Source organism: Cryptococcus neoformans, chromosome 10 (assembly GCF_000149245.1).
Source record: "Cryptococcus neoformans var. grubii H99 chromosome 10, complete sequence".
NCBI classification, from domain to species: Eukaryota; Fungi; Basidiomycota; class Tremellomycetes; order Tremellales; family Cryptococcaceae; genus Cryptococcus; species Cryptococcus neoformans.
Window position 1 is genome coordinate 218964 of NC_026754.1, and position 16037 is coordinate 235000.

Consider the following 16037-nt stretch of genomic DNA (forward strand, 5'->3'; position numbering starts at 1 on the left):
AACAAAAGCTCCGTCATAAGTTCATGCTTCTGCGCTGTTTGGACACCACGCTGACCGCATTTGACACTTTTTTCCACCTCCTCATCTCCCACCAAACCATTCTCCGCGATTTTGAGGATCCCCTTGGCGATGTCGATGTGTGCCGACGCATGCTCGATGGTGTCGATGGCTTGGTCACCCATCGCACCAAGGCTGCTCTGAAGGCGCATGGTCTGACGGTCCTTACGGTGAAACCGGCGAACTTACACATCCTCATGATCGATATCATCGATGATGCTATGTTGGAAGTGCGTTTTCTTCAAAATTCCACTCGCCCCCGCCCCCCATTTAACACCAATCGGCCGACTACTCCACGCTCGCCTACTCCGGTGGTCGCCCAGGTCCAGGTCGCGCCTCAGGCGCCTAAGGGTTACACGCCACAACAGCTTGAATGGCTCGACCCAGCCAAGCGCTTGCCTTTGGGCGACACGGGCAAAGCCGCTCGCGCCTTTCTCGGCAGCATCAATGCGTGTTTCTCCTGCCGGAAGACTGGCCACCACCGGCTCATCTGCCCGACCCGCCCCCCCTCCTCCCCCTCTCAACACTCCTCCTCTGCCCCCGCTGCCAACCTGATTTCTCTCGCCGACGACGACAGTCCCGACGCCCCCGACATATTCTCGGTCGATCCCGTTGCCAATCAACTTGTCCAGGATGGCGCCACCGCCCTAGCAGGGTCAGTACCTCTCCTCATGGTCACTTGCCGCGTTCAGGCTAACGATGACCCTGCTACCGCCTTAGTTGATTCTGGCACGGGCATTAATGTCATTGACCGGGAGTATGCGGCGCAGCTTGGCTTGAGGGGGACCCCCGTCCCGCCGGTGGGGACGAAGATGGCAGATAACCGAGCGGGGCCGGTGATAGAGCAGGAGTACTTAGTGGATGTATCAATTGGTGAAACAATTTATGCGGAAACGCCATTCTACGCCATGCCTCTGGGTCCGAAGTATCGTTTAATTCTCGGTCTCCCTTTCTGTCGCCAACACCGTCTTTTTGATGGCGCTATTCGCCTCAATAAACTCCTCTTGGACGGTGGCTCATCGTATGCATCGCTCGCTAATCTACATGTAAGTGCATAGCACTATACTCATGTATTCCCTATGCATGTATTTCATATGCATGTATTTTTTATGCATGCATTTTCCATGCATGCATTTTCATGTATGAGCTGTACAAAGTATTCAGCTATATTTGTTGTGTATGTATTAAGTCAGGTGATGTGTCATTTAATGTGTGTGATTTTACTTTTGACACACAGTTGGTACTTAGAGAATTTTTGTCATAGTTTGTTGTAGTTCTTCAATACTCAATCCACATGTATTACAACCAGTGCATGTTTTGCTAGACAACTACAACAAATATACACAACCACACTCAGTGAGACACCCAGTGTCTACACTACAGCTCAACGCTATCATGCCATGTGAGACCCCGCCAGTCAGCTCCAACCGTAATTCGCTTTCGGCAGCCATTCTCCACGACTTCGCCGACATCCTTCCTGCCAACATTTCCGATGTCTCGCACTATCCGCCGATCTGCTCCACCATGTCTCAAGTCCGCCACCACATCAACATCCTCCCCAACACTGCACCCGTCGCCAAAGCCGGTTTTCGGGTTCCGTTAGCCTGGCGTGAAACTCTCCGTCAAGAAATCGAAAAGCACCGTGCAGCTGGCCGCCTTCGCCCCTCCAGTTCTCCTTGGGCAGCCCCAGCGTTCCTTATCAAGAAAGAGAACGGAAAATTTCGATTCCTCTGCGATTTCCGGGGACTCAACAACGTGACGATCAAAGATCGCACACCGGTTCCTATTATCGACGACATCCTCCAGCGTGCTGCCCACGGTCGTGTATTCGCCAAACTCGACCTCACTGATGCCTTCTTCCAGACCTTGATGCATGAGCCAGATATAGAGAAGACCGCCATTTGCACCCCGTGGGGCTTGTATGAGTGGGTGGTGATGCCGCAAGGCGCATGTAATTCTCCTGCAACGCAACAGCGCCGTTTGAACGAAGCTTTGCGAAATCTCATCAGTGTCTGCTGTGAGGCTTATGTCGATGACATCATCATCTGGGGTGAATCCGACTCCGACTTAGCCATCAATATCCGCGCGGTTCTGACAGCGTTACGTAAGGGTGGTTTTGTATGCTCTCCCAGCAAATCACAGTTTTTCGTCGACTCCGTCACATTTCTTGGCCACGTCATTTCCCCCAATCACATCGGCCCAGACCCCAAGAAAGTAGAGGCGTTGCGTGCGTGGCCATCACCCGGTTCGGTGAAAGATTTGCGTTCTTTCCTCGGCCTTCTGCAATATCTACGGAAGTTCATCCCCCAAATTGCCACCAAGACAGCCGTTCTTACTGCGCTCCTTCCTCCCAATAAGTCAGCAGAAAAAGCGTATGAATTGCGTAAGCGTCAACTTGCGAAGGGGAGCCCGGTGGAGAGACTTGAAGCACTAAGTTGGATTTGGAACTGGACGACGTCAGCGCAACGGGCATTTGAGGACTTGAAGGACATGTTGGCGCGAATCACAGGTCTGTCCCCTCTTTCACATGATGCTGTTCTCGCTGGCCAAATAAACCTTTACCTTTTCACCGATGCAAGTAATACTGGCATAGGTGCATGGTTAGGTACAGGTCCATCCCCCGATCACGCTCAGCCTATCGCCTATGATTCCCGCTCTCTCACCTCTGCCGAACGCAACTATCCGGTCCATGAGAAAGAACTCTGCGCTATCATCCACGCCCTCAAGGAATGGCGCCCACTACTTCTCGGCCTTCCGGTACATGTCATGACAGACCACGCCACCCTCAAATGGTTCTTCCAGCAACCCCACCTCTCCGAGCGTCAAAAGCGTTGGCTCCTCGTCCTCGCCGACTACGACTTACACATCTCCCACATACCAGGGGTCACCAACGCCATCGCCGATGCATTCTCTCGTTTGCACCAGGATGCCCCCTCCATCAACGCCCTCACCATGATGGTCCTTACACCCAACGCCGACTTTGTGGACCAGGTCGCCAACGGCTATACTCAAGATCCTATTATGGCTGTGTGGCAAGAAGAGGACCGGCGCCCACCAGGAGTTCAACGTGAGGAGGTGCAAGGGGTGTCGGGGTTACAAACAGTACTTCAGTACGAGGGACGGCTGTGCATTCCAGACGTATCAGGCCTCCGGGAGCAGTGCCTCCGAGAATGTCACGATGCCATGGGTCATTTTGGAGTGGAAAAGACACTGGAACTAGCGCGCTGTAAGTACTTCTGGGATGGTATGGCTAGTGACGTGAAGGATTTTGTTAGCACTTGCCCTGCATGCCAAACATCCAAAGCCGCAACCACCAAACCTCCAGGTCTCCTTCATTCGCTACCGGTTCCAGCTGCCAAGTTTGCCGACATCGGCATCGATTTTGTGGGCCCGCTTCCAACATCCCACGGTTTCGACTACCTTATTGTCATCACCGACCGACTTACGGGATGGGTCGTTCTCATCCCTACTGTTACAACACTTACGTCTTCGGCTTTCTCTCAATTATACTACGACCACTGGGTGTCTAAGTATGGCGTCCCGACATCGATAGTCTCAGACAGGGATAAGTTGTTTACCGCCGCATCCTGGCGCCGCCTCAACTCCTTACTTGGTACGAAGCTAAAGATGTCTACAGCTTATCACCCACAGACCGATGGCATATCAGAGCGATCAAACAAAACGGTGATACAGACACTGCGTGCATGGACAGATGACCAGGGTCGAAATTGGGCAGCTAACTTACAGCGTGTCGCTTTCGCAATGAACAATACCCTCCGCCGTTCCACCCAACACACGCCTGCCGAACTCGTCTTTGGCAAGCGTCTCTCCCTCACCCCCCCCCTCCTACCCCCCTCATCCACCACCGCCCCCACGATACCTCAGGCCCAACCAACTGCGACGGAATGGGACTTAGCAGCGAAGAGGATGGAGTTAGAAGAAGGTATCGCTCGTGACGAACTGCTTCTCGCGAAGCATCGGCAAAGTGTTCAAGCCAACAAGCACCGCTGTCCCGATCCGGTATACCGCCCTGGAGACAAGGTCTATTTGAACACAGCTGAGTTCCGTCACGAATATAAAACTACCACTAACCGCTCTGCCAAGTTCATACCCCGCTGGGAAGGCCCCTTCACCATCCTGCGCGCGTTTCCTGAGCAATCGCTTTATGAACTCGATGTCCCCATCACCTCTACACAGTCCACGCCGCGGCGCCATGTCTCTCGCCTCAAGCCTTACAAGGAATCGACCCGCTACCATCAAGACACCGCCCCCAGGCTCCTCGACCGCCCGGTTCAAGCCCCGCCTCGCATCCTTCAACTCCTTGAAGACCGCACGCTCTCTCCCAAAGGCCAGCACCCCAAGGTATATCAAGTGCGCGCCCGCTTCGCCGGTGAAGGCCCCAAGGCTCGGTGGATAAGTCGGGATGAGGCACCCGGTTATGATGGATGGAAAGAAGCTTGGGAAGAGTTCATAGGCGAAGATGAGTTACACCTTGATGTTCTTGATGTGATGGACGTTACTGCTGATGACTTGCAGCTCAACACCTCATATTGATATCCTCTCTTGGCTGTTTCACACACTGCAGTGAGCTGTATTACCCCTCCACCCCACAAGACTTTTCAACTCTTTTATTCCACTGTTCACCTCAGGCTGATTTATTCTTACACAGCATCCTCCTGTATCCTCTCAAGTCGCAAGACAATCCTCAAGCCCACAGCCAGGCCCTTTCTGGTTCCTTCTTCTATTTCCTTTTGCCTTTCTTGTTCCTTGTGTCTCTCATCTTCCCCCTTTCCTCTATTTTCTCCCTGTCTCTTCTGAATTTTCTTCCTTCTCCCCCTACCCTTTCATTTTCTCTTATTGCATTTTCTTTTCCTTCAACCCTCCCTTTCCCCATCAGGCCTGGAGATAGGCATGAGGTTCCCCCACCCTACTTTTTTCCTCCCCCCAAAGAAATGAAAAAGATGCCAAGAAGGCCAGGGAGTTTTGTTTTTTGGGTGGGGGTTTCCCTCAGTCAGCATGTTTACATGAGTTATCTTCCAGCCTGACCCCCCATGAAGCTTGGCTTCTACAGTTTGTTCTTGTTACCTTCCTTTTGCCAGTGACCCCTATCCCCATGGTCTCATCCAGGTGGGGGAGGGTGTAAGAGGTTAGTCTCTGACCCATCTACCTTCTGTCAATTCTTGTCACCATTTTTATTCTCATGCATCACCAAGGTGTATTAACACCTTGGTTCCATGCATTATTCTCCTTTCCCATGCATCACCAGGCCGCCCCCCTTCACCCTGGTGCATATCTCCTTACTTGGTTTCGATATTCCTGCCTTGACACAGTGTATCACTGGTTATTATTTCCTTGTTTCATGTGTGTTTGCATGCGCCTTTTACAAGTCGCATTTCGGAGCTTTATTACCCTTTTGTTCCTGTTCCTTTCTCTGCCCTTTTTCGCCACAAACCTCTGGTGTTTATCGGAGTTTGGCGCGACTGGTTTTGGAGAGCAAAGGCAAAGTACAAGAAAGAGGTATCACACAATGGTTCTCCTTTATCTCTTCACCATTGTTGTGTTCTACCTCTTCTTCTCTTTCGACTTCTTGTCTTAAGTGTTCTTTGCCTTCTCTCTGTAAGCAGTGCTCCCCATCAGCCAGTTTCATGCCACCCAGACTGACCCTGATTAGTCCACATCAGTCTACACATCGCTCTCTTTCTACTTAGTTGCTGATAGGACATAATCAGGTAAGTTCTGGCTTTATCTCACATTGGTTCTCCTTTATCTCTTCACCATTGTTGTGTTCTACCTCTTCTTCTCTTTCGACTTCTTGTCTTAAGTGTTCTTTGCCTTCTCTCTTCCACATCAGTCTACACATCGCTCTCTTTCTACTTAGTTGCTGATAGGACATAATCAGCATATGCATATTGGGATCTTGTTTGCTTCTTGTCCAGTCTGAAGTCCACATCCTAAAGCCTCACCAGTCCGAACCAGTCCCACACCTCTATCACCTCGCTCCCTCTAGTCACTCAGTGAAGGTCTTATTCATCCGGACCTTACAGGGGAAAGAACTTAGCAGCGCGGAATTCTCCATCACCAGCCCGGAACTCTTTCAGCCGATTGCAAGTATCCAGCCAGACCCAGTCGCCGACTTTGTAGGCTACTTCAGAGCGATGGTGTCGGTTAGCCTGTAACGCCATGCGGTGCTTGGAGAGAAGCAGATTATCGCATGCCTCAGCGAGCGAGAGGTCGGTGCGATCAGCAGCGAGAGTCCATTCAGCCCGCGTGGGAAGAGCAGCCTGGGTGAACGAAGGAGGACGAGTGAGGCTAGGTAGGGTACGGAGTCGGCGACCAAAGACCAGTTGGGCGGGAGAGAAACCTGTAGAACGTCTGACAGTATTGTTCATTGCTTGGGAGACACGAGAGAGGTACTTAACCCAAGAGGTGCCATGTCTATCCACCCAGCTACGTAGTAGTTGAACCACTGTCTTGTTGGACCGTTCCGAAGTGCCGTCGGTTTGAGGATGGAAAGCCATGGACATCTTGAGCTTCACATTTTGTTTCTCCCATAGCGTTGTCCAGAATCGCAAGGTAAACAGAGTATCACGATCAGAGGTAATGGAGAGCGGGAGGCCATAGTGAGAAACCCATCTGTCCCAAACCAGGATGGCGAGGTCGCGAGCGTTAATGGTGGTAGAACATGGAACCAGTTCGATAAACCCAGTGAGGCGATCCGTGATGGTTAAAAGATAGTCGTAGCCACCAGAGGGAGGAAGCGGTCCAATGAAATCCATAGCGATGTCATCGAATTTGTCACGCGGGACCGGGAGAGGATGAAGAGGACCAGCTGGCTTCGTCGTGGATGCATTCGCCTGTTGACATAAGTGGCATGCACGGACAAACTCACGAACATCCTTGGACATTGTCTCCCAAAAGTATCCGCTCCTGAGTATCTCCATGGTTTTCTCCACTCCCAGATGTCCAGCCGTCCCCTCATGTGCTTGCTGCATAAGGTCTTCACGAAGGTTATCAACGTCCGGAATGCATAAGCGGTTGTCAACGAGGAGAAGTTGGTGGGTGTCATGGTCGTGTAGTGTAACCCCTGGAGCAGTAGACGGATCAGCAAGCCATTCCTTGAACAGTACATCACCTTGATAGCCCTGTGCAATAGCGCGAAGGTGTGGGCACAGAACGTGTCACACTGCGTTCGAGGGCGTTCGAGAAATGGTGGGTGTTCGAGAATGCATCGAGAAAAACGTTGTGGGAGTTATAGTTTGACTATGGGAAGCGAAACTAGCAAAGGTTGGATGCATATGTTTCGCTAAGTAAAAAGGAAAACTATAACTATGTACCAGCAAATATATATATATATGTATATGTATATATGCGTGGGAAAGGAAACAAACAGAAACCTATGGAAGAAAAGAAAGAAAGGCGCCACAGGGGCAGAAAGACAGCGCCACAGATTGTGGTGAAGTCCCTTCCTGCACCTCAGTAGTAACTGCCAGTCCTATGCATGAGAATAAAATAAATAAAATGTCATGCATAGGACGGAAGCCTGCCAAAGCCCGATGCCGCGTTTCGGCATCAAACTGGACACAGCCCGATGCCACGTTTCGGCAATCAAACTGGGCACAGCCCGGTGTCGCGTTTCGGCAATCACACAGCCCGGTGCCGCGCTTCGGCATCAATTCTCACCAGCCAACATCGTCCTATGCATAGGAATAAATCCTACCATATGGTGAGAATGAGTGGTGGTGAGGGCTCTGCACTTACACTCTCCCCCATCCAGAGGAGAGCCAGTGGGGAGGCTCGACAAGACATAGGAATGAAAGGAAGATTAAAAGGGAAAGCAAAAAGGAACTTAAAGTAAAAAGCAGAGAATAAAGGCAAGAATAACAATCGTTCACCAAGCCACGGGGACTGCCAGTGCCCCCTGTCAAACACGTTACTTCCCAATTCCATCCACGTTGGAGGGACTGGGCAGGAGAACACTCTGTGAGAAAGTCCTGTTAATTTAGTCTTGCTGAGCGCAAGCCAGGGAAAAAAACCAATAATGGCCAAAAAACCCACAGAGAGATGCAAGCAGCCCCCAGACACGTATGCAAAGGAAAACAGGAGCAAACAGGAAGGGGACTCACAAGGCCAGTTCGTCGTCGCCCATATATTCCTCATATAAGGCCCAGAAACCATCATATGAATGCAAGTTGTCGAGATTCCGCCATTGGCCATTAGGACCGTCACCGCTGAGTACTACCCAGAGTTGCCTATGACCGCGATACACTCGATCATCCAGTATTTGGAGAATATGGCGACGTCCAGTGTCGGGTTGGTGGGTTACCGGTGATGTTTGATGGAACCTAGGCGATGACAGATAAGGCTTAAGGAGATGACCATGGAATTTTGGATATGTCCAGTCATTCATGTGAAGATGGTAAACTGAGAGGGCAGGATTAGTTTCTTGCACCTGATAAGGCCCCTGGAAACGGGGGAAGAACTTAGCAGTGAGGAATTCTCCATCACCAGCCCGGAACTCTTTCAGCTGATTTCGAGTATCCAGCCAGACCCAGTCGCCGACTTTGTAGGCTACTTCAGAGCGATGGTGTCAGTTAGCCTGTATCACCATGCAGTGCTTGGAGAGAAGCAGATTATCGCATGCCTCAGCAAGCGAGAGGTCGGTGTGATCAGCAGCGAGAGTCCATTCAGCCTGCATGGGAAGAGCAGCCTGGGTGAATGAAGGAGGATGAGTGAGACTAGGTAGAGTACAGAGCCAGCAACCAAAGACCAGTTGTGTTGGAGAGAAACCTGTAGAATGTCTGACAGTATTGTTCATTGCTTGGGAAACATGAGAGAGGTACTTAACCCAAGAGGTGCCATGTCTATCCACCCAGCTATGTAGCAGTTGAACCACTGTCTTGTTGGACCGTTCCTGTTGAGAGAATGGTAGCGAAGTGGAGATTGAGTAATATAGAAAAGAGGCCATGATGTCAGATCAAGTCATCGATGGTGTGCTTACAGATTAGCGAGGTGGATGGATTATATCATTTAGCTTGTAGTAGCGAGTGTAGATAGATATATAAGTCCATAGTAGCTTGGTACTGGATGGCTTTCCTCATCTGACTTTGGTTAGATAGGAAGCTGAGCATCCGTACCAGGTAAGCCCCATCATGTATCTGACTTTGGTTAGAAAGGAAGCTGAGCATCTGTACCAGTCCCTTATCATTCAATTTATCAGTTCTGAGGTGCTGTCAGTCTGAGGGTGAAAAGCCATGGACATCTTGAGCTTCACATTTTGTTTCTCCCATAATGTCATCCAGAATCACAAAGTAAACAGAGTATCATGATCGGAGGTGATAGAGAGCAGGAGACCATAGTGGGAAACCCATCTGTCCCAAACCAAGATGGCAAGGTCAGGAGCATTAATGGTGGTAGAACATGGAACCAGTTCAATGAACCCAGTGAGATGATCTGTGATAGTTAAAAGATAGTTGTATCCACCAGAGGAAGGAAGCAGTCCAATAAAGTCCATAGTGATATCATTGAATTTATCACAGGGAACAGGAAGTGGGTGCAGAGGACCAGCTGGCTTTGTCATAGGTGCATTCACCTGTCGACATGAGTGGCAAGCACAGACAAACTCACAGACATCCTTTGTCATGAGCCTGCATGAAGTAGAAGAAATAAGAGATCATAGGAGAGAGTTATGTAATGAAGGAAAGCAAGATTGTTTCAGATAAGAAGGTCCAGCTGGACCTCCAAGATATGAACTGGACCTCCAGCTGGACCTCAAGGGATATAAATAGATTTCTGTAGAAGTATATAAAGGGGAGCTCTGTCCTCGATCTTGATCTTCTTCCCCTCAAAGATCAATATTTCATAAGTTACTTTGTGAAAGGTCCTCGAGCTCCCAGTGCTCACTCTCATCTTACCTTGCACCACCTTCAACATAAACTTACTTCACTAGTATATAAGCTTGCCTGATCTTTCCAAGCGAATATACCTTCCATCCTTTATACCATACACCAACAGACAAGTGTCAAGAGGTATATCATACATATATTTCATTGCTTAGTTAAACTATGGCTTTCTATCTCATCTCCAAGGCTGGACCTTGTTGGGGACGAGTCATAACATCCTTGGACATTGTTTCCCAAAGTATCCACTCCTGAGTATCTCCACAGTTTTCTCCAATCCTAGATGTCCAGTGGCACCTTCATGGGCTTGGCACATAAGGTCTTCATGGAGTTTGTCGACATCAGGGATGCATAAATGGTTGTTGACAAGGAGAAGCTGATGTGTATCATGATCCTGGAGTGTAATACCTGGAGCAGTCAACAGATTGGCAAGCCATGCTTTGAAGAGTTCATCACCTTGGTAGCCATGTGCAATAGTGCAAAGAATGTCTGGAGCCAGGGTGGGCTCATATGTCATGATGGCATGTACTGAAGCTGATTGTTGATCCAAAGAGGGGTCCAAGGGTTCGCTAGCATCAGGAGGAGCATGTTGCGAGAGATAGTCAGCAAGAGTGTTGTATTCCCCTTTGATGTATTCGATACAGAGATCAAAGTCCTTGAGGGTACTGAGCCAGTGAAGTTGATGAGGAGAGAGATTGCATTGACCAAGGCACCATTGAAGCATGAAGTGATCACAATAAATGTGGACTGGAATGCCATAGAGTAGAGGATGCCAGTGGCTGAGAGCATTGATAATCACCAGAAGCTCACAGTCATGTACCAGGTAATTACTCTGGGTGCTATTAGACAGCAGAATCATGACAGGTTAAAGTCAGTGGCAAGGAAAGAGGTGGTTGGGCTCATCCAGGTGCAGGAACAATCTATGAGTTTGCATGTATTTGTTGAACACCTAGGTAGAGGGTCAACAAAGCTCTATGTACTAAACATCCACCCAGTTAGCATAAAACCACAATCCGAGTAGGAAGTGGGACTCACAGCACTCAAAAAAACTACAGCAAGTTGCAGATGACCAAAGGGAAAGGCTCTCTTTCTAAAGATGAAGAAGAGAGACTTTTCCTCACTGCAAATTCAATTGAGATCTGTGAGGAGCATGAAGGAAAAATGGAACCAAAATAAGAGAAAAGTGGCAACCAAACTAGCTACAAATTGAAGCAGACTTTGGGATCATAATGACTGTGTTTGGCATGCATGCCTACATGTGATACCTTTTTCTTGTACTTTGCCTTCACTCTCCAAAACCAGTTGTGCCAAACTCTGATAAACACCTGAGGTTTGTGGTGAAAAAGGGTATAGAAAGGAACAGGAACAAAATGATAATAAAACTCCAAAATGCACCTTGTAAAGGCACATGCAAAACACACAGGAAACAAGGAAATAATACACTGTTTCAAGACAGGAATGCTGAAGCCAAATAAAGAGGCATGCACCAGGGTACAGAGCACAGCCTGGTGATACATAAGAAGGAGAATAATGCATGTAACCAAGGTGGTAATTCACCTTGGTGATGCATGAGAAATAAAAATGGTGACAAGAACTGACAGAAGGTAGATGGGTCAGTTCTTTTCTGTAGGTACCAGTACATATTTGAAATTCCAATCTATGATCATTTGCATCTGTCTTTCCTCAACCACCCCTTCTGGTTATTTTGCATCCTGTTTGATATGAGAGGATCCTGCAGCAATTGCCTGCTCCTTAAACTCCAGTACTCCAACAAGTAAATCATATCCTATGGTCCTCCCTAACTTTTTTGCTATCCATTGTGAGGGTCTATTCTTGACCTTCATACCTTCATCTTGTTGTTGTTCAGGTACAACCAGGTCTGTTAAAACATCCCTGTCTTTTTTTTCTCTACTTCTCCTGGCAGCTCTATTATATGCTGTTATTATATCAGCTGATACAGTAAGCTTTGGTTTATTAAGCTTTCCCTTGACTTTCTTCTTGACCTGTATCAAGGGGCCACCTGATGAAGTTTTACAAGTTATCAAATGTCCACTAGCATCTCTTTCATGCCAATCCTGGCCCCCCATAAGCTTGCTCATGGGGAAAATGCTTCCAGAGAAGCCCAAGAAGTAACCTGGTTGAGGCTCATTGTGCACTGGCAGAAAGGGTGCTGTATCATCCCAGTCTGGCAAAATGGGTATTTCCTGTGTATTTTTGTAGACTGTGCTAAAAGGTGATTTTTGTACTGGATGAGCAGTTAAGAAGTATTGAGGAATGTCTGGTGATTGACAAAGAGGTGGACAAGGCAATGGTTGAGAAAGTGGTAACTGACATAAGAGGAGCTTTGGAGCTTCTGCTGTAGTTGAAAACATGTAATGGAGGACAGAACAGATTGATTAGCATATTGTACTAAAGATGCAGAAGCCAAACTTGAGAAATTGAGAATGGCAGAACATACCAACAGTTTCAAGATGATTCTGTCTGACATGGTTGACAAATGCATTAGGAGTGTTAAATTCCCAAGCCTGGCATGAAAACCATTGGCATTTATAAGAACACTGAAGCAGATTAGCTGCATATGATTGTGAGCCTCAGCCAAAAACATACATTGTTGTCTTGTGCCTTTCTTTTGACAGCCTTGGACATGTGAAGATGCAAATGCTAATTATAATCATGAATATCATGCCAGACAAATTAGAAACTCAAATTACCCACTTTAATGAAACTGTTGTATGTCCCCATTCTGGCATGACAGATATGTTGACTGTCAGACCAAATGCAGTGAAAACAATCATCCTCCAGTGAGGTGTTTCTTGGCAACACTTGGGCAGAAGAATAGGTACCATGCAGAGTAGTGGACCCTGACTGGCAACAAACTCTGGGTTGTCCACCTGCATTCTTACTCTTAGGCAGGAGGGTGACATTAGTCATATTGCTAGTCTGCAATGTTGGTTGGGATTGATCTGCATGCAGTCCAAGAAGGTTAGTTGAAGTTTGAATAACTGAATGAAGGAAAGATGGGGGAAGATCTGATGATGGTGTGATGACAGCCATGTTTGTTGTGACAGATGATGCTGTATTTAAAGTATCATCTTGCTGGCCAAACAAGCCCTCTGACCCATGAGATATATTCCATCTCTTGGAAGATCCTGCTATGGACCTTGTTGTCTGGCTTACCAAATCTGAGTTATGGCATGATGAAAATGAAGATGAAGATGAAGTTGGGATGGAATCTCCTTCAGTTGCAAGGATATTTGAGGTTGATGGGGTGGCTCTGATTGCTGTAGCTGCCATCATAGCAGGTGTGATCCAAAGAATGATTTTGGTTACTATCCCCAGTACTGCTCATCTAAGCATAGGTAGGGTTGCTGCATTTGGTTGCAAAGTGAGTGTTGTTGTTGATGCACACATGGGTGTACAGAATAATAATATTGTTGTAGATAGTGGGTGGTGTTGATGAGTGTGTCAAGATAGTCCAGCACATATGGGCAGCTTATTGGAAGCTACACATTTGGAAGTTTGTTGGCAAGCTGTATAACTGGAGTGGAAAGGAAAAGGGGGCCCAAGGGCGATGATGTTGACAATGCTGGCTATCACAGGAGTTTGGAAGATCAAGCTGAGGAGTATGATGTTCTAGTTGTTTGGAATTAAAGTAAACAAATGTGGCTACTCTAAGTCCTTGCTAAGACTGATGGGTAAATTTATCTAAATTTATCTGATTCATCCATTTATTCACCCATTTAATGATTTTGTGTGTCAAAAGCAGAATTGCAGATTATTGAGTTGGGGAATGTTTGTACCTCTTGTACAGGGCACAGGAATCCTCTGTTACAGATCCTATTCCTTATGTCCCTGTATCACAGTCTGTACTCACAATCTGACCAGGCAGCCCATTCTAAGTGTAATTGGCTTTCAGTGACTATTTCTGCTTCCATGTATATCTTATTTTTGATGATTGGTATCTGAAAATGCACAATTGATTTCCACTTTGGAAATCTAGTCACACTTTACTAACATAGTGCTATGCAGTGTATTCAATGAAGTGGCATTGCTTTACAAACCTCTACACCAATGTCACATATGCTCTGACAGCTAACTCTACAAGGCATACACAAGCTAAAGAGTAGAACCCCCTAACCGCTGCCCCCCACCCCACCTATGTCTTGCTTCCTGCGCCGCTTCTGACCGAGAATTGCTCATTGCAAAAGATGTCTGGGCTTGCATACTTGTTCTAGCTGCTTGGAATGTGTGTCTGTTGGAGCTGTTGTTGATAAACCATGATCGGAAGAAATGAGGAGTTGCTAGAGGGTTTTGGCAGCGTAAGTGAGAAGGAGCATAGAGTGGGAGATAAGTCGAGAGGAACCACCTAGAAATCATATTACAAACAAGCATCAACATGTGAAAATGTGAAGATGAGCATTAATAACTTACCATAGATGTCCTGCTAACAGTCCCATGACACCACCGATTGCTTTTGGAGGCCCCCCTGTTAACAGATCAAGAACAATGAGGGCTACAGGGTACACTGATTGAATATATTGCATCAGCATGTATTCTATGTAATGACTGCCTGTACATAGGGTACAATAATACTCCAAAAGCGGGTGACGGTCATCGATTATTGGTGGCACTTACAGCTTGTGGGTATTGTCAACAGTCCAAATATGGAAACTTTGACTGTAGGATTTACACGGCACCAAACATACGTTTGAGCATGGAGGAGGGGGCGGAATAAAAATGGTAGGCCAACAAACATGTTGAATATCTGAGCAAGACATAAGATAGGCTATTAGCAAGTATGCATCACCAGAATCCGCAGCGTATATGCACTTACAAGGATGAAAGTAGCCATCATGACATGCAACCAAGCATATTCAGCTGTGTTAGCAAGACTATGTTTCAGGGCAGCAAGTCAATCGCAACCGCTACATGTTTCAGCAAGATGAGAGCACATACAAGGTATCTGTTTCCATCGAGGAGGAATTCCTGTATATGAGGAAAAAATCATAAAGCAGTGGAAAACCGCCACCTAAATCGTAATAATTCAGTCCACTTCAAAAGAGGAAGGGCATAGAGCCGGACTAGCATCCTGTTTAGACATACCTCCAAAGAAGAAACACGTCAAGGGGCGCCATATCTAGTCCGTAATTGGATGTCAGCCTCCTGTTAAGCCTCGTTTGTCATATAAAGCTCACTTCATATCCATGGGTTACTCTCCTCCACAGTAATGCAACCTGTGCATGTCAAAAGTCAAATATCACCACCGATAGCGGGGCTATGGTTCACGTACAGACGCTGGAGATGTCAATCCCAAGAGACAAGGGCTAAAACATACCTTTAGCATACTATACCAGGGGAATCATAGCTCGACTTACAAGGTAACAACCCCGAGTCCTATGAGTAATGTGCGAGTGACCGGCGGCACAGAATTGAACGCAGCGGAGAAGTCGGCCATGATTTAAGGTCCTGAGTAGCGTCTATTGGGGTGAGATTCTTGATAATTTTTACTTGGGAGATGGGGCTGTGGAGTTGAGCCCTGCTGAGGGGTGATAGCTGAACAATAATGGGTAACCGACTGAATGCGTTTAGCAGATCTTGCTCATGGCGACGGATCAGGATGCATGCGCACCATCCGATGAATCCGCCACGTGTCGCACGTCGCACATCTCGGCCTCGGCTACAGTATCAAGAGCTATGAATCACGTGATCCCAGTGTCAAGCTGATACTGATGCAGCAGAGCAACAAACGATACGTACGATCTTGGATTCAACGATAGCAAGCAACGAGCGCCGGACCCCTTCGTAGAGAGTTTCTACGTGATACTTATCATTTCGGACGGTCCGCAGGGGCTTGGGATACTTACAGTATGTGTCGCTATCAAGATCATGCAGAAGGAATGTTACAAAACTCACAGATATTATTATTCTTTAGTAATTGTGAAACTACAGTCTAATACAACCTGAAACAAAAAGCAATGGCCAGTCTCACCATACCCGCGGAGTTCAGTAAGCTTCCATTTGAGCAGTTACCATTTTCGAGTCAGACCCCAGTCCGAAACTGGGCAAGTCTGCAAAATATCAAGC

At 47.5% G+C, this 16037-nt stretch overlaps 4 protein-coding genes; 2 read left to right on the forward strand and 2 right to left on the reverse strand.

Annotated features, from left to right (window-relative positions):
• Nucleotides 1-11186: 11186 nt before the first annotated feature.
• On the reverse strand, nt 11187-13628 carry CNAG_04855 (hypothetical protein). XM_012196541.1 has 4 exons: nt 12669-13628; nt 12561-12614; nt 12412-12511; nt 11187-12309 (listed from the first exon to the last, which is right to left on the reverse strand). Exons 1-4 carry the CDS (start codon nt 13248-13250, stop codon nt 11654-11656), a joined length of 1392 nt encoding a protein of 463 aa, XP_012051931.1. The 5' UTR covers nt 13251-13628; the 3' UTR covers nt 11187-11653.
• CNAG_04854 (hypothetical protein) lies at nt 13108-13604 on the forward strand (the record flags this gene model as incomplete). The annotated part of the gene is made up of 2 exons (XM_012196862.1): nt 13108-13338; nt 13428-13604. 2 exons carry the CDS (start codon nt 13108-13110, stop codon nt 13602-13604), a joined length of 408 nt encoding a protein of 135 aa, XP_012052252.1.
• Nucleotides 13629-13975: 347 nt separating the features above from the next.
• On the reverse strand, nt 13976-15568 carry CNAG_04853 (derlin-2/3). XM_012196861.1 has 9 exons: nt 15329-15568; nt 15244-15277; nt 15149-15187; nt 15057-15090; nt 14910-14982; nt 14788-14845; nt 14589-14718; nt 14385-14478; nt 13976-14319 (listed from the first exon to the last, which is right to left on the reverse strand). Exons 1-9 carry the CDS (start codon nt 15406-15408, stop codon nt 14070-14072), a joined length of 792 nt encoding a protein of 263 aa, XP_012052251.1. The 5' UTR covers nt 15409-15568; the 3' UTR covers nt 13976-14069.
• Nucleotides 15569-15723: 155 nt separating this feature from the next.
• Nucleotides 15724-16037, forward strand: part of CNAG_04852 (7,8-dihydro-8-oxoguanine triphosphatase) — a 1385-nt gene continuing 1071 nt past the window's right edge. The window contains exons 1-2 of the mRNA XM_012196542.1: nt 15724-15818; nt 15886-16037. The exon at nt 15886-16037 is cut by the window's right edge and continues 53 nt beyond it. Coding sequence (XP_012051932.1) covers nt 15929-16037 — 109 coding nt within the window. The 5' untranslated portion in view covers nt 15724-15818; nt 15886-15928. The remainder of the gene's footprint in view (nt 15819-15885) is intronic.